At 45.0% G+C, this 17,969-nt stretch overlaps 1 protein-coding gene across 34 annotated transcripts in view; it reads left to right on the top strand.

Moving 5' to 3' along the window:
* Nucleotides 1-17,969, top strand: part of MACF1 (microtubule actin crosslinking factor 1) — a 321,924-nt gene that overhangs the window by 251,559 nt on the left and 52,396 nt on the right. For 33 of the 34 annotated variants that reach the window (XM_070510277.1, XM_070510292.1, XM_070510291.1 and 30 more), the window contains 3 exons: nucleotides 16,372-16,533; nucleotides 16,728-16,898; nucleotides 17,522-17,688. In XM_070510277.1, coding sequence (XP_070366378.1) covers nucleotides 16,372-16,533; nucleotides 16,728-16,898; nucleotides 17,522-17,688 — 500 coding nt within the window. Of the gene's footprint in view, nucleotides 1-4,005; nucleotides 9,361-16,371; nucleotides 16,534-16,727; nucleotides 16,899-17,521; nucleotides 17,689-17,969 lie in introns of those variants that run through there. The other variant, XM_070510289.1, reaches the window with a different exon arrangement.

Below are 17,969 nucleotides of genomic sequence, written 5' to 3'. Positions count from 1 at the left end.
GTAGGCGTCCCACATATAAAGTAGAGGAAGATGGGCATGGATGTTAGCTCAGGGCCAGTCTTCCTCAACAAAAAGAGGAGGATTGGCAGCAGTTAGTTCAGGGGTAATCTTCCTCAAAAACAACAACAACAAAAAAGAAATCCTTGTCTTCACCATTTCTGCATATCCAAATCCTAATGAGTAAATGTGAATACCTCCATAAAGTTTTCCCTGGTTCCCCCGTCTTCCTTCCCCCAACTCTTTTGTCAGGTCTTTTCTAACTTGCAAAGCCCATGCTTTTGTCATCACTAGTGTCTTGGTGAGTGGCTAAAAGAGGGATTAATACACTGTTTTTTGGAAAGTCTACAAGCAGGAAAGGGCTTACAGGGGTCATGAGAGTTCCTGCAGAGTGTGTGGAAAGTTTTCTCATGTGTTCTGGAATACATGAGAGCTCAAATAGCATCAAAATCCTTAGTTTCCCATTTAAAACAAGCTTCACATCATGCTGTGTTGCTCAGTGAGCCACTCTGTAGCCATCTTTATAAAATAAAAGCACTGAAGAATGGTAGTGACTGATGCCCAACAGGTACAGACTAATACTGTGGAGTTTCCACTTGCCACTAAATACATGCTTGTAAAGCCTAGAGAGCCTAAGATGAAAGGCATTTTGTAGCTTTAAAATGTGCAAGATCCAACCAGTCTTCTGTATCCTCCTCTAGTCAGGACTAATCCTCCAAGAGAGGGAGGTGGATGAAAAGGCATTATGCAATCTGAGGAAGTGTGGATCTGGGGTCTCCAGATTGCCTTAGGGGGCTGGTAGTTTAAGTCTGGAGCAGGCAAAGGCAAAGTGCCAGTTCTAAAACTTGGAAAGGGTGCTGTGTTAGGGTGCGAGGAGATTCCACTCGGCTGTCTTTAATTAGGAAGCCAGCAGGAAGGGCCAGGATTGTTCTTCTAAGTTCACTGAAGGAAAATCTGACACCAATTCTGTTCTTAGGAATTTCGAAATGAGGAGAGAATTCTTTGAACTCTGTAATCAACAAACTGGAAACTAATTTGAAATCTGGCTTCAGCACGTATATTTGTGGTTACAGGAATGGGAGAAGCACCCAAAGAGGTTCTCTGGAGCTCCCTGTACTCTTTTTAAAAGTTTACACACAGCATGTGAAATGAACAGATGCTTTTTTTGTTGGAGCTATCAGGGTAACAAGAGGCTGAAAGCTGTATCAGGTATTTATTTCAGTCACTGAGATGGCTACTGGCAGAGTTCCACATACCAAAACTAAGGAGAAGCTCAGGAACAGATAAAAAAATAAGACATGGAGGAAAGAGACCTTGTGTTTCCTCTCTTGATTTCTTTCTGAACACACACTGATGATGAAAATGGAGCAAAACACTCTTGGGCTGCTGCTTTTGGGTGGGTGGGGGATTGGACAACTTTATGTAATCCTTTCTGTAAGGCTATGTTTGAACTTTTGAGAAGTTTCTTTGTAATATTATCCTAACACTTGAGTCAGAAAGTGCGACTTAAGCTAATAAGTAATTTGAATCTGAACTTCATAGTTGCCAAAAAGTTCCACTTATTTATTTACATTATAATACAGAGCATTGGCGAGAGTGGTAAGAATAAGGTAGATACATGTGGGGAGGGATTAAGAAAAGACTGAATTGATTGGCACCTGACTTGGTGAGGAAACAGGAAAGGAATTTCTGGCCATGAAGTTTGTGATTCCACATCAAGATCATTCTTCATAATAGAATAACCACCCACCCTTAGTCCAGAGCCAGAATTCCTCAGATTCTTCCAACCAGAGGGGCCCTGGCACACTAAACAGTCTGTTATGATATCTGAACACTTAAGTGAGTATATTTGGCAGGGAGATTTGCTAGTGAAATTGATCTTGCCTTCCCTGGGATTTTCCAGTTGTACTGAATAATTAAAGGAAATTAAAACCTGGATTCTCTGAAATGTTAAGTATCAGATCTGTAAGCTGATCAAGCTTTAGGATCACAGTGTGTCAGAGTTAGAAGGGACCCTAAAATTCATCTTGAACAAACTGATAAACGATTTATAAATCTGTTTCCCCTAAATCCTGCCAACTGATTGTTTGAATTTCTGCTCAAACACCTACAGGGTCAGGAAAGTCATCACTTCAGGGAATACCATGTTCTTTGAATAGCTGTGAGCAAACTCTTCGTTGGTTTAAAATCTGCCCTTGGATCTTAGCGTGCCCTCTTAAGGAGACATCCAGAACAAGCTTCCTTCCTCCCACATCCCAGCCCTTCAAATACTTCACATTGCCTGGAACCTTCTCTAGGTCACACATTCTTGGTTTTTCCTGTTCCCCTCAGAGGACAGGGTTTTAGTGTCTTGAAGTATAGGACCAGGAAGACTCAGGGTTCTGGGGCAGCTCCTTTAAAAGTTTTAGAACTAAAGAATATTAAAGTTAGAAAGCCTGTCAAAACATAATCTAGCCTGCAGTCCCCTCCCCCTTTCAGTTTACACATGGGGAAAGAGTCTTTCAGATTTGAGTGGGCAGAATTGATCAGCAGCCTCTTTTGAAGTGAGAAATGAAGTATAAAACATTTTCCCAGTGAAAGGTCTTTTGGTTAACTTAATTCTGATCACAGACTTCAGCCCACACCTCATTTTTGCCAAAGACATCTCTGGTTCCCCAAGTAAGCCTAAGGCTCAGCTCAGGATTTCACTGCCAGATCTTGGTACACAACTATTGGCTGCAGCTACTGTTTGTGTCAAGGATAGAAGTAACTTTTCTATAAGTGTTACCATCTATATTGACCACATGGTCCAACAGAGATTCAGAAATTTTAATAGACTTTTTTTCCTTTATAAAATCAGAAAATGACCATCACAAAGGAAGCCGAGTATTGCAGCCCTTCAGAAGTGCAGCTGCCTCTCGTGGACAGTTTCCTGGGTTGCCCTTTGTACTTTCTCTGTTTAACAGTTACCAGGTGACTAGATGGCTTTTCTAAAAGCCAAAAAGCCGTGGACGGGATTGTGGGCCACCTTGCCCTAGTATTTTCCGTCTTCAGTCTTGAAATGCTCATGCTTTTCAGCTGGACCCAAGGAGGTTCAAGTTTCCTTGGATGTGCACAGCAATAAAGGAGTCTAGGTGTTTGGGCGTGGGGCACTGCTGCCGACATCTCCACCCGCCTCCATACCTATTCCTCAGTCATTGACACCACTCAGGTCTGTGGGCAGAGAAATCCTGGTGGGAGAATGGACCAACACCTGATACATGTGAGAAGGGGGAGAAGGTGCCTAGAGTTTGTTTAATAACTTGGTCTCTGATTGAGACCAAATTCTTTCGGATACCAGGAAAGTGCCGGCTAGAGTGTTCTTGGGCCTGGCAGGGGCGCGCTAAAGATGACATTGGAGGGACTAGGGACAGCCTTTGACGGCACAGCTGGAGCCGAGAGCGATGCAAGCGGCTCGCCGCAGCCAGCGAGACCCTGCCGACAGATGGGGCCCGGAGTGGCCCTTGCCAGAACCGGCTGGTTGCGGGAGGCGGGGGCGCCCCTTCTGGGTTCTCTCGCCCTTGGGCTGGGTTGGGAGCCCAGCCGGTCGGGATGCGGAGGGGGCACCAGGAGGCCGGGCCAGCGGGAGGAGGGCGGGGCTTTCCTTTGTCAGGGGATTTGCGCGGCGCAGCCAGGCTCGCGCGGTACCGCTCCCCCTTCTCGCCCTCTCGGGGGCGGGGCCTTCCCTCTGGCCCGGGGCGCGGTGGGCGTGGGCCCGGGGAGCCCTGCGGTTGGCGCCCTGGCTCCCTCGCCCAGATCCGCGCCGAAGCCCCTCCTTCGGAGCCTCGGCCTCCAATCCTCTCCGCTGCCCCCTCCCAGTCTCCCCGGTCGCTCCTTTTCCCTGCCCCCCCGCCCCGGCTCCGCCTCCACCCTCCCTTGGCTCTCCTGTCGCGCTCCCGCTCCCGGCTTCCAGGGGGGCTGCCCGCGCAGGACGGGGCGGGGCGGGGCGGCGCGGGGAAGGGGGAGGAGAGCCGCCCGCCAGCCGAGCACTTTCAGCGAGCGGCGGACGAGCGGGCCTAGCGGCGGAGGGAGGAGGGCTCGCCCCCGCCCGGCCCGAGCAGAGCCTTTTGTTCCCAGCCAGAAGTTTGCATGCCGGGACCGTGACAGCTGCGGGCGGGGAGGACGGCGGGGCCGCGGGGCCGGCGGCGGCGGAGAATAGAGGCGGCTGCTTGACATGCAGCCCACGGCGCGGCGGCTGCGGGCCGGGGACTGGCAGCGGCGGGGGAGGCGGCGCCCACAGCACGCGGGACTCAGCTGCCGGAGGGACAAACTAACTTCCTGAGCGCGGGACCCGAGGCCGGTGCAGCGGGAGCCACCTGCCAGCCTGCGGTGAGGCGACCCTAGCCCTCGGGGTGCGCATCAGGGCGCGGGGGAGTGGGCCGCGCTGACTGAGCCCTTCCAAGAGACCCTCGGCCGCTCCTGCAGCCTGCCTGCCTTTGAAAGGCCCGGCGCGGAGCTCCGCTTGCCTTGTTTTTCGGCCACGGCGCAGGGCTGTTCTGGGAGCCACAACAATGCCATGATGTTTTGGAGACAGGAAGCCCCAAGCTGGCCCCGAACGAAGGACTTCCTGTGTTTTAAGTTGCAGGAATATCCGCCAACCAGCCCAGTTCAAATGCAAACACCCGAACTAGGGAGGACGAATGGCTAATTTAGACCAGCTGGACTCTCCAGGGCTGGAACTGAGGATAAAATGAAAGGAATTCTTAGGAGCTTGGGCCATACTTGAAGACTAGAGGCTGTGCCATTGTTGTTAAAGGACACAATCGGTATAAATCCGCTGCTTCCAACTCTGCTTCGGTGAGAAGTGATTGGAACTAGATATTGAATAAGACTTGTCAGTATCAGATGATTTTTTTACTGACTGAATTAGAAACAGCAGTACTCTTTAAAAAAACAGAAGCCATACAAGGAATTATTTTGTGTTGATTAAATTATACCATTTATCTGTCTGTAACAATGAGGCTGCTAGCCTGTGAGGAAAAAGCTGTTCCTCTTAGAGCTTCTCCCAGAATGGTTTCAAAGTGGGATTTCCAGGCCTTTCTGAAGGGCAGATCCAATTGGTGGTTTGCGGTTATGAACATGTAAAAGGATTTTTAACTTATGCAGAATGCATTTTGGGGGAACCTGTGGAAAACTTTTAAAAGGTTGATGGTTCATCTTGATTGAAAAAGTATGGGTAAGCCACTCAGCAGGCCAGACTGTTTAAGGCAGAACCCCACCTGCCTGGGGAAAGGAGAGGAAGAGGACGGCTATATAGAGGATTGCTATGTTCCACAGCGGTCTATATATGATACAATGAGGATAAATGAACAAATTGACCAGGGATCAAAGCTTAATCAGACTTCAAAAAGCACCATGGAAAAGATGGAGGGAAGTACTATATCCAGCAATGGTACGTTAGGAGCAGCGTCTAACGTTTTTGAATCCAGAGCACCAGAAGGCAAAAAGCTGGATGAGAGAATAATATTTGATGCACTAAAGCTAAGCAGTGATGTGCAGAAGTCAGCACCTGTGCCACCCAGAAGGCGACCAAATGCAGAACGCAAAGATAATGTTAACAGGAGATCATGGAAGTCCTTCATGCCACCCAATTTCCCAGAATTTGCAGAAAGGATGGAAGCTTCGCTCAGTGAGGTTTCAGAAGCTGGTGCTTCAAATCCTTCCTTGCAAGAGAAGAAGGGGTCCAGTTCTGCATTAACAGAAAGTTCTGGTCATTTGAACTCCAGGGAACCTCAGTCAGAGTCAGTAACTCTGGAACATGTGTCCAAGTCCATAGGTATTCCAGAAGTGCAGGATGTGAAAAACTTAAGTGGAAACTGCCAAGACTTCGGATTTCAGCAGCACAGTGAGAGCTCTCCCCGTGAATTCCAGCCTCTAGAATCAGAAGCTGCAGCAGCAAGTGGTAACACAGATGTAATGCAGGAACACAGATTCTCAAGTGCAACCTGGCCCAGAGCCATGAAAAGTTTGGCTAAGGGAGGCTTCAGCGAGAAGCAGCACCCCCTTGGGGACACAACTTGCACTGTGGAAATGCCACCTCTCTCCCCTTGCCTGAGTGAAGAGGTGTTGGATCCAGAATTGCATGTTCTCGTAACTCCCAGCCTGAGAGAGAAAACAGAGTCTGAGCTAAAGTTTGAGGAGGATGAGCGATGGATCATGATGGAGGCTGAGGAGGAGTGGGAGGAAGAGAAACTGTCAGAGGGAGGAGAGACTTCTCTAATGGCAGATGAGAAAAAGAGCAGCCTGGCAGGTATTTTTGAAGGAGAACAAGTGAACATTGTAACAGTGGTGGAGGATGAAGTTGATTGCTCAGCTGCTGTCCTGGGGACTTTTGACCACCTAGCTCTTGGTCACATTGGTTGCTCTGGTGACCCACAGCCGGCTAAGGACCATTTGCCTTCTGTTCTCAAGGATACACCTCTTGATTACAGTTGTGTTGTCACAGGTGAGAGTGCTATAGGTGAGCTGAAAAACAGACCTGCACAGGGGCTAGAGGGTCTGGTTTCAGATTTAGAATGTACTGTTGGTCATGTCGATTCAGAGCAGCTCTCTGACACAGATTCAGTACAGATATTTCTTGAACTTGAAAAGGAGTGTTTATATGAAGAAGGAGTAACTCCTCTAGTTGAGCTGGAGAATCAAGCCTCTTCTGAAGGGCTGGCCCCATCCCAGGATGCAGAAAATTCACTTGTAATTAGTCATTTTCCAGAGGCTGCCTTGGAAAAGGAACATGTAGACTTTTTAAATATGAGGGTAAAGGACTATGATACTGAATTGGATTGTGAATATTTTAGTGCCCTGGCTTCTTCTCAGGTGCCTAATGCTATGGAACTTATTGCCCACTCTGATACCATGAGGGACACCTCTACTGTTAGTGAGGAAGAGTGTGAAAAAGTGCCTTTTAGTCCCAAGACTGCCGGGGAATTTAAGTTCAGACACCCAGCTGATCTAGAGTTACCAGGAAAGCTGGACCCAGAAGGATTGTCCAACTCTGATTGCAGGGCTTCTCATGAAGAAAATGCATCAGGCTTTGAAGCTGAGCTGGCCAAAGAAAATGGCAATTTGTCCCAAGTAGACTGCAGTCAAATTGAGGGGAAGGTTGAGTGTGTTGAGAGGGTCCCCTTCAGTTCTGCTTTTAGCTATGAACTAACAGATGTTACCTCAGGATCTGAAGTAAAAGTGTTGTCATATGATTCACATTTACTAACAGATGAGATTCATTTGGGAAGTGAGAAAGGGGCTATTAATCAAGAAAATAACAGTCTGACTTCCTTGGGACATGTGGACCCTTGTGAATTGTCCATGGAGAAAGTTTGTGATGAGAATGGTGAGGCGCAAGAGCTGGGTTATGAAGCCAGGGTTTTGGAGGACAGAGCCCCAGCACATTTTCATAGAGACTTCTCAGAACAGATCTTCCAGGATCTCCAGAGGAAGTCCCCAGAGTCAGAGATTCTGAGTCTGCACCTGCTGGTTGGAGGACTGAGACATAGCAGAGATGGAGTGGAAACTGTGAATGATATAAAGCCGAAGCTGAATGTAGCATCCTCGGAGGGAGGCGGGACAGAAATGAGAGATTCACATTCATTGCTAAATATTTTTCTGGAGGAACAAGTTACCAAGGCTAGTAATACTGAACCAGTTTTGGAGGAATGGATACCAGTCCCACAGAAGCCTGCCCCAACTGCTGCAGTGCCCACTGTAGATGCTGCCCCAGATGCTGCAGTGTCTGCCTCAGAGAGAACTGCTGTAGCTGCTGCTACAGAGCCCTCCTCAGAGGAGGACGTGCCAGTTGCTTCAGTGGCTATCATAGGGGAGGATGTCCCAGCTGCTGCATTATCTGCCCCAGAGGGGGCTACTACCCCACCTGTTGCAGTGCCTGCTTTTAAGAGGATTGTTTCAGTTGCTGCAGAGCCCTCCCCAGAGGGGACTGCTCCAGCTGCTGCAGTGGCCATCACAGAGCACGTACCGGCTATTGCAGAGTCCTCCCCAGAGGGGACTGCTCCAGCTGCTGCAGTGGCCATCACAGAGAATGTACCAGCTGTCACAGAGCCCTCCCCAGAGGGGACTGCTCCAGCTGCTGCAGTGGCCATCACAGAGGAAGTACCAGCTGTCGCAGAGCCCTCCCCAGAGGGGACTGTTCCAGCTGCTGCAGTGGCCGTCACAGAGGACGTACCAGCTGTCGCAGAGCCCTCCCCAGAGGGGACTGCTCCAGCTGCTGCAGTGGCCGTCACAGAGGACGTACCAGCTGTCGCAGAGCCCTCCCCAGAGGGGACTGCTCCAGCTGCTGCAGTGGCCGTCACAGAGGACGTACCAGCTGTCGCAGAGCCCTCCCCAGAGGGGACTGCTCCAGCTGCTGCAGTGGCCGTCACAGAGGACGTACCAGCTGTTGCAGAGTCCTCCCCAGAGGGGACTGCTCCAGCTGCTGCAGTGGCTGTCACAGAGGACGTACCAGCTGTTGCAGAGTCCTCCCCAGAGGGGACTGCTCCAGCTGCTGCAGTGGCTGTCACAGAGGATGTATCAGCTGGTGCAGTGGCCATCATAGAGGACGTACCAGTTGTTGCAGAGCCCTCCCCAGAGGGGACTGCTCCAGCTGCTGCAGTGGCTGTCACAGAGGATGTACCAGCTGGTGCAGTGGCCATCATAGAGGACGTACCAGCTGTTGCAGAGCCCTCCCCAGAGGGGACTGCTCCAGCTGCTGCAGTGGCCGTCACAGAGCACGTACCAGCTGTTGCAGAGTCCTCCCCAGAGGGGACTGCTCCAGCTGCTGCAGTGGCGGTCACAGAGCACGTACCAGCGCTTGCAGAACCCTCCTCAGAGAGGACTCTTTTGGCTGTTGCAGTTTCCACCACAGGAGATGACATCCTAGAGGAGCCTGCAGCCTCTACCCCAGAGGAACCTTCCATCCCAGATGCTGCAGTGTCCACTCTTGAGGAGCCTACTACCCCAGCTATTAGAGTGCCCACTGCAGAGGAGCCTACCACCCCCGCTGTTAAAGTGCCCCCCCCAGAGGAGCCTGTTGCCCCCGCTGCTGCAGTGCCCAGCCCAGATGAACCAGCCCCCTCAGCTGTTAGCAAGCCCACCCCAGAAGGGCCTGCTGCCCCAGCTGCTGCAGCGCCTGCTCTGGAGGAAGTTTTCCCTGCTGCCGTACCCATCCTGGGAGATAGTGCCCACACTAATTCAGTGCCATTCTCAGAAGGAACTCCTGTTCTAGAGGAGGCTTCCTCCGCTGGCATGTGGATCAAGGAGGACCTTGATTCCGCAGCATTTGGAATAAAAGAGGTGACTGGCACAGTGCTGCATGGGAAAGTGCCTCTGGCTGCAACTGATGGATTAAATTCAAATGAGGTAATTGTTGCTCATTTTGTTGGGGAAGGATCTGGAGAATAAAGTGAATTTGCAAGTTCTCTGATTCGGTGGAGATTAGAAAGAGCACAGATAGTCCTTTCTTTGGTTTTCTTTGGGACCTGTGCGCTTTTCTGGTGTTTCTATTGAGTTTATGGGGAAGATATATCTTACTTATATCTGGTGAAAAACTTTATAACTGTGCTCTCTTTTTATTCAGAGATAAGCCAAGGCCAAAGAAAACAGGGATATAAACTGTTGGTTTACATTTTGAAAAAGATTATTAGCAGGAAGGGATGATTCTGCTTTTGAAATTGGCAATGAGCATATTCTTTCCTAAATCAAGAGGCTGCCTATTGATCGGTGATGTCAGCAGTCAGGTGGAGACTAGAAAGTGGGCTTTGGAGTGAGAGCTGAGATACTTTCTTAAACACTCTGGAAAAATTTTGTTGGATGTCCTGAGTCTCCAATTTCCTCATTGTTAAGGCAGAACCCTGTGAGGATAAAATGAGATAACCCACGTAAAGCACCAAACGTATAAAATTTCAATCACTGTCAATGTCCGTCTCCTTTCCCTTTCAAATAGAAATGTTGGCTAGTTGAAAGAATTCACCAAAGCAGATTGGGTGAAAGCAATATATAGATGTGTGAATATCAGCTTTTTAATACAACTGTGTTTTTCTTAAAGCCAGGGTAAAGCATAATAATGTTGATGAAAAATGGAGGCATTTTAGTCATTTTGTCAAATTTTGTGTCCTGAAGCAAGTCACTTTCCTTTCCTGGACATCTTGTTTCTTTAAAAATAAGGGAATTGGGCTAAATATCCTCCTGGGTCTCCTTTAACTCCCAGATTCTGAGGTTCTTAATTTGATAAAACAGAATGTGTTAGCAAACTGTTGGAAACAGTGTTCACATCCTTGAGCACTTCTGGTCAAAGGAATTTGAGATTGGGAGCTTTCTACAGTTCGCTGCCCTGGTGTCATTTGGTCAACGGTAAGGAGTGAAGGAGTTAGAAGTTTAATCTAATCTAATACAGTCAAGGATTACTGAGTGCAGAGGTGGTTTTGATTTTATACCATCCCCGGGACTCAAAACAGGGCCTTCCTCTTAGCAGGCATTCACTGTTGACTGACTGAATGGATGAATGTCATCTCCTGACTATCCACAGATGCTACAAGACAGATGGGTTCCCTTATCCACCCTATTGCAGTGCCTTTCGGGGCAGCCTTAGTCAGCTAGAGCATCAGTTAAACATAGAGCTACCAGCAATGAAAAGTCATCTTACTTTTTTTGGGGGGGCTTTTTTGGTGAGGAAGATTGGCCCTGAGCTAACATCTTGCTAATCTTGCTCTTTTTGCTTAAGGAAGATTGTCCCTGAGCTAACATCCGTGCCTGTCTTCTCTGTTTTGTATGTGGGATGCCACCACAGCATGGCTTGAGAGTGGTGTTTAGGTCCCCGCTTGGGATCCGAACCTGTGAACCCTGAGATGCCAAAGGGGAACACGTGAACGTAACCACTATGCCACTGGGCTGGCCTCCAAAAATCATTTTTTTGTGGGCCATAAGCTGCCAACTTTGCCACAGATCCTCCTGCTTAGCTGAGTGTTGGTGGTGTCACCTTGGGCTTCACCAATTATTTTGTAATATAGTGTCCCATCAAATTAGAATGCATTACCCTTCATTCTGATGGATTTGATTCAGTTTTCTGAGTTTTACTGAATTTGAGATTGACACACACAGATCCCAGTAACTTGTCCAGTCACTGGCATTCTTGATTAAACAGAATATTTCTAGTATAAAGCCTACGGCAGTAATCAATGAAATACAGGGATTAAATTTATGAGTCAGTCAAATCTGTGTAAAGGAAAAAAATTCAGAGAAACCTTTAGTATCAGTCTCTGGGTTCTCTGTTTCCACATCTACAAAATGAGTATATGGGGCTTGGTAATCTCTAAGGATCTTTCCAGCTGCAAGAGGTAGTCATTTTATGAAATATTGCCTGATATAAGTGACAGGAGAAGGAAATAGTAGCCCAGCTGCAAGATTGTCCATCATCTTTGAAATGTGGTTACTTTATGGAATATCTGGAAGCAAGCAGATCCCTACATTTGTGTACAAAAGGGGAAATCTAAGCCATAGCCTCAGCCAGGACTGTTAACCAATAAGAATGTAGAGAGGCTATTTTGAAAATATTTATTGAAACAAAACAAATAGCATTATAGAGGTGATATGAGTATACAGACTTAGCTAAATTGGTGAAATATTATTGAGAAAAAGGTTTTCCAAGATGAGAGATGTATGGATTTCATTTCTTCCAAAAGAGTTCCTTAGAAGCATTTGAAGCTGTCATTTTTATACATAGACAGTTAGAACTTGGCAGTTCATTATACCCAGAATGTGATTTAGCTTAGAGCCTCTGTGTGTACGTGTACGAGTGTACAAACGTACACATGTATATGTGGTTAAAATAAATAGGAGAAATAGAAATAAAATATTCTAACAACAATAACAAGAGAGTTTGGTAGAAGCAGCAAAATGCCAGAACTTGTTTATCTTTTTTTTTTTTCTTTTTCCTTGAGCAAGATTAGCCCTGAGCTAACTAACATCTGTGCCAGTCTTCCTCTATTTTATATGTGGGTCGCTGCCACAGCGTGGCTGACAAGTGGTGTAGGTCTGTGCTTGGGATCTGAACCCAGGCTGCTGAAGTGGAGTGTGCTGAACTTAACCACTAGGCCACGGCGCCAGCCCCATTTGTTATTTCTATAGTGGGATTCTGGGCCCACTGAGAGCAATCTGTGGTTATTTAAACCCTCTTCTCATTTATAGACTTCATGGTCTTGTTTCCAGTCAACTGGTTCAATGGAAGAAAAAATCTTTTTTATAAAATAAGGATTCTATAAAATTAAAATTTGCAAAGGTCTTTTTAAGCAAAAATTGAGGAGCCCCACAATCTCAGTTCAGTATTTGAATGCTCAGCTGATCAGCAGAACCCTTATGGATTTGTTTGCTTTCCTTAACACCTTTTCTATACAAGGATTTGTTCGTTCACTGGATAAATATTTGTTGCACACCTACTCTGTGCCAGTACTGAGGCTCCTGCAGTGAATAGAATCGCCATGGTCCCTGCCCATGGGGAACTTATACTATAGTGAGGGAGGCAGACATTAAGCAAAAATGACATAAATATGTAGTTACAAATTGTGGCAAATGCTTTGAGTAAAAAATAAAGGCTATGATAAGAAATAATAGGGGTATTTAATTTCAATTGTGGTGCCAGGGTAAGGCTTTTTTAAAACTAAAACCTGAAGGATAAATAGAAGTTACTTAGGCAAAGAGTCAGAGGGAAGAAAATTCCAGACAAAGAAAATGGGAGCTGGGAAGAGTTTGGCACGTTAGAACTAAAAGAAGGACAAGTGGCTAGACCACAGCAAGCAAGGGTTTCAAAAGAGTATCTTGAAGTAAATCTGGAGAGGTAGGAAGGGGTCAGGCAGCATAGGGACTGAGAAAGAAGGCCTTGAAAGGATCTGTGCCTTAAAAGCTGTGAAAAGCTATCGAAAGATTTTTAACTACAGGAGTGAAATTATTTTATTTACATTTTTTAAAGATTGCTATTGGCTTAAGGATAGGGAAAACCATTCCACACTGACAGTAACCATTCTCAGTGTTTTGGGAGTTTATAAATCTCTGATTTCTTTTGTCTTATATTTCAGTGATTTGTATTATGATAATTGGCATGAAATACGGAAAACACTGAATGGCTTGCAAATTTTTAAAAAAATCACACTGGCTACTATGTATAGAATGGATTATAGAGGATCAAGGATAGAGTAGAGAGGCCTGCTAGGTTACTGCAATTGTCCAGGTGGCTTGGACTAGGAAGATGTCAGTGGATTTGAAGACAATTGGATGAATTCAAGATATATTTTGGAAGTAGAATCAACAAGACCTGATAATGGCTTTTATGTTGGGAGGGAGGGAGGGGGAGTCATCAAGAATGGCTTCCAGCTTCCCTTGTACAACTTGAGTGAATGGTGGGCGCAGGGAGTGGTAGTAAATTGTTGATTTAGGGAAGAACAGATTTTGGGGGAGAGGAAAGTAGGAGGTACTGTTCAGTTTTGGAATGGTTAGGTTTGAGATGCCTGTGATTCATTTGTGTGGCAGTATTAAGAAAGCAGTTGGATATATAGATTTGAGACTCAGAGGAGATATATATATATATACAAATTTTAGAGTCATAAGCATTTGTCATGGTTAATATTTAAAGCCATAGGAATGGACGGAATTGCCTAGAAGAGAGTATAGAATGAGAAGAGGGCCCATGATGACATCCTGCCCTTATCTCCACCCCCAAAGACTAACATTTGGAGGTCCAGAAGAGAAAGAGAGCAACGGACCTCAAAAAAAAGACCAGTCAGGAAGAAAACTGGGCAAATGTGGTATTACCAAAGATAAAAGTGTTCTAAGTTCTTTGGGAAATTTTCTGTTTTATGTCTCTGTTGCATCTTACAGCCTTGCAATAATTTTACTAGTGTTCCGCTCTGGAAAATGTCTGCCAGCACTGGTTAGTTAATAACATGGCACAGTCCCATTGAAATACTAAGGAGTAGGAATTTTAATGTATGTAAAAGTGCCGGTTTTTCAAAACAGCTTTATTTGGGAGTTGAGAGAAGGGAACAAGTGTTTTCAAATTTACTTTCTTTAACATTCTCTTCACTTGTGTTCAGAATAAATATTTAGTTAGTATTTATTTAGAGATGTTTTCATACATTTTTAAACTTCTGAAAAAAGATGAGGCAAATACCCATTCCCTGTCAACTTAATCCGTAGAGCAGAGGTGGGAAACAAAGGAAGGAATCTCTAATGCTCCTGCCGGAAATGTTCATAAGAAAAGTAAATCCTTTTTATTTTTCCCTGCGTGGGGAAGATTGGCCCAGAGCTAACATCTGTTTCCAATCTTTCTCTTTTTGCTTGAGGAAGATTGTCGTTGAGCTAACATCTCTGCCAATCTTCCTCCATTTTATGTGGGATGCCCCCACAGCATGGCTTGATGAACAGTGCTAGGTCCATACCTAGGATCTGAACCCGTGAACTCTGGACCACCAAAGTGGAGTACGCAAACTCAACCACTACGCCACCAGGCCAGCCCCAAATTTTTTAAAAAGAATCAGCTCTATTATGTGAAAGAGATTATTAAACTATTTAAATATATTTTTCTTCTGTTTCGTTTACATCTCTATCCATAGGGCTTCTTGCCAAGATGGAGATATTCGTCTGTGCTACCCAGTACAGTAAGCACTAGCCACATGTGGCTATTGACCACATGAAATGTGGCTAGTGTGACTGAGGAACTGAATTTTTAGTTAATTTAAATAGCCACATGTAGCTGCTGGCCACCATGTTGGACAGCACAGAATTTAAATGTCAGAGTATGAGACAGGATTTGATTATTGGGTAAAAGGAGGCCCTTCTGTGTGGTTTTGACGTCATCCCTCTGTACCTTTGGCTTTCTGCTGCTTTGCCTCTCCAACCCCCACCCCACCACCCAGGCAGCTTAAAACATGGGGATTGTTTTTTTTCCCTCTGCTCTGATTTTCTACAGTGAAAACATCTTTACTACAAAATGGAATCATAGCACTTGCTTTTTCTGGGAACTATGTTGTTGGAAAAACAGTCATTTTTAGCAGAACTGCCTTGTAGTGTTGCCTAACAAAATATAGTGTAATCAAATTACGGTATAAAATGAAGCCCACTGGTAATTACCTTTGTAACCATCCTATTTCAGAGTTTCCTGGGGTTTTCCTTCCTAGTGACTCACTTATCTAGCCATAGACCATTCTTTCTAGAATCAGTTTCCTAATCCTAGTGTGATCTGTGGTTTCATGTGAACCAAAATTAGTCTTACCCAAACTTACAATTTTCTTGTACATTTATTTTTGTCCTCTTAACGCTTTCTGTCATCCTTTGACTTTTAATGACTCACCTGTCTCACTGAAACTGAAGGAACTTTTTGTGGAAGAAAAAAGAATAGAAGTAGATCCAGACTAGTGGAATATAGCTGATTTTATCCTCTGAACATTGAGAGAAATCTGATCTTAGGGACAAATATTTATTTTATTCTTTCCCTAATACCATTAGAGTGGCAAAAGTGCCATTTTCTTCTCTTTGTTTCCTTCTAGAAATTTCTGAGTCATAATGGAGCTTAACTGTAGTAGAAAAAAATATGCATATTGCTCGTTACACTTGTTCACATTGTTTTAAAATTCCATTGTTTCACGGTGAACATGGATATACAGTATCATTATTTTAAAAATATTTCATGTATATCTGCATCTTACTCAGAGTATGTGTCTGAAGTTGTGAAGGACGTTTCCCAGTATTATTGGCTTGTTTCCCTCTGTAATCAGAGGAATACTGTTTCGGGATTATTGGCTGTGTGTGGTCTGTGGCCCTGGAACAGAATGGAGTTAAATGGCCACAGGGGGATTAAGTTATGAGGTTGGCATTTTTCACACCGTTAATATATTTTGGCTAATTGAATTATTAGCCCTAGTCAGAGAAGAGCATTGCATATATCAGTGGTCAGTTAAAGCTATCCCCAAGGTATTTTTAATCTTAAATGCTAGTCAATTGATATCATTCTTCCCTTTTAGAATTGATATACATCACTTTTATGATATCTTGAGGTTGATGCTTCTCTATTCTCTATAGCTTTTTGCATTAAAAATTAAGCAAGCAGATTAAAAACAAAAGCAAAAAACAGAAACCATGAGTCACTGGGTTAAAGACCTAAGTGGTACCATAACTCTCTGTAATTACTTGTCCATAGGAGGGATGTATTGAAGTATGAAACTACATGTTTCCTTGATAGTTCCCTGTGCAAATGACTTGTTTTCTCTTTTTATCCCTGGCCCTCCTTCATTAAATCATAAATCTCCCAAGAATAACTCCACACTGTGTGGTGTAGAGGGTCTTACTGCCTTTAGATTAAATCATCTTTGCCTTGCAATTATCTAGATGTTTCAGAAAGAACAAGTGGATCCTCTTCAGATGAAATTACAGCAGGTGAATGGAATTGGCCAGGGATTGATTCAGAGTGCTGGAAAAAACTGTGATGTGCAAGGTTTGGAACATGACATGGAAGAGATCAATGCTCGATGGAACACGCTGAATAAAAAAGTGAGTGGCGATGAGGGTTAAGAGTGTCCTGGGAACAGAGGGTATAGAGAAGAGAGATCTAAATCTAAGTTTGCCCTGGAACCGAAATACAAATAAAAATTTACCAGTTGCATTCTGTAGTTGGGAAGAGGGGTCAGTAGAAATTTAAAAAGCTCTCTCATTTCTCAAAATGAGCCTCTGTGTCTGTGATACAGGTTGCACAAAGAATTGCACAACTGCAGGAGGCTTTGTTGCATTGTGGGAAGTTTCAAGATGCCTTGGAGCCATTGCTCAGCTGGTTGGCAGACACTGAGGAGCTCATAGCCAATCAGAAACCTCCATCTGCTGAGTATAAAGTGGTGAAAGCACAGATCCAAGAACAGAAGGTGAGTGAGAATGTTGGGACAGTGAACTGTAACAGCCGTAGGGAGTGGCAGACAACGTATTTGCTTACAGTTTAAGGAGCATATTCAGGAGTTTCAGTAGAATCCTAACCTACTTTGTGTGATCCTGAAAAGAAAGGTGGAAATTGATTTTCATCATCTTACTTTAATCTACTGATTTATTGTGGCTTATATTGGACTGAACAATCCTATTTCAGTATTTCAGTCACAGCTTTTATCTTAAGAGATTTATGGTGTTTTCAGGGTCAGCAATATTCTAAATAATGTTGTATATCATGTATACGGTTCTGTCTATATTTTTTGTTGGCTTAATTTCCATTTCAGTGCATTTTTCTCCTGGTTCAAAGTAAGTTCCCTGTAAGTCACATAATGACAGTCACTGCTCCATTTAAAAACTTAAGTGGATGAAAAGTTTATGTGGGTGGTAGGAACTATGCTGTGTCTCATGTTTTTGCCTCAGGATGAAAAAAATACTTCAGTTAAACTTAGGGTTTGGCAGGGTGGGGTTATTTGGATTTTTTTGTTGGGTTTTTTCTTCCTCATTTCAGATTTTAAAGTGACCCTGTGTTACCACTTTTCATTCTCTTTAACCGTGTATTCACTAGTTGCTCCAGCGGCTCTTAGATGATCGAAAGGCCACAGTAGAGATGCTTCAAGCAGAAGGAGGCAGAATAGCCCAGTCAGCTGAGCTGGCTGATAGAGAGAAAATTACTGGACAGTTGGAGAGTCTTGAAAGTAGATGGACTGGACTGCTCAGCAAGGCAGCGGCCAGGTAAGGCCAAAGGGTTTTTGAGGCATGGGTCAGAGAATGCTTGTTTCGTCCTATTTTGGACTTGCTATCACCGAGGTGCTCTAAAAGCTCCTGGATGATTCATACAGGAGCTTTGGAAGGTATTTAATGGCTTTTATCTTGGAGAGGGATAAGTTTTTAGAGATGATCCTCATAACCATAATAATTCTCAGGAAATGAGCCTCAGGTACTCCATAAATTTCTGAGAACTGGAAGATTCATTGCTCCGAATTGTTGTTCTGCTGCAGTATAATTGTGGTTCC

Source organism: Equus asinus, chromosome 5 (genome assembly GCF_041296235.1).
Source record: "Equus asinus isolate D_3611 breed Donkey chromosome 5, EquAss-T2T_v2, whole genome shotgun sequence".
Classification (NCBI taxonomy): domain Eukaryota; kingdom Metazoa; phylum Chordata; class Mammalia; order Perissodactyla; family Equidae; genus Equus; species Equus asinus.
Note: the sequence above shows the minus strand (reverse complement) of the source record. Positions and strands in the feature narration are given on the sequence as shown.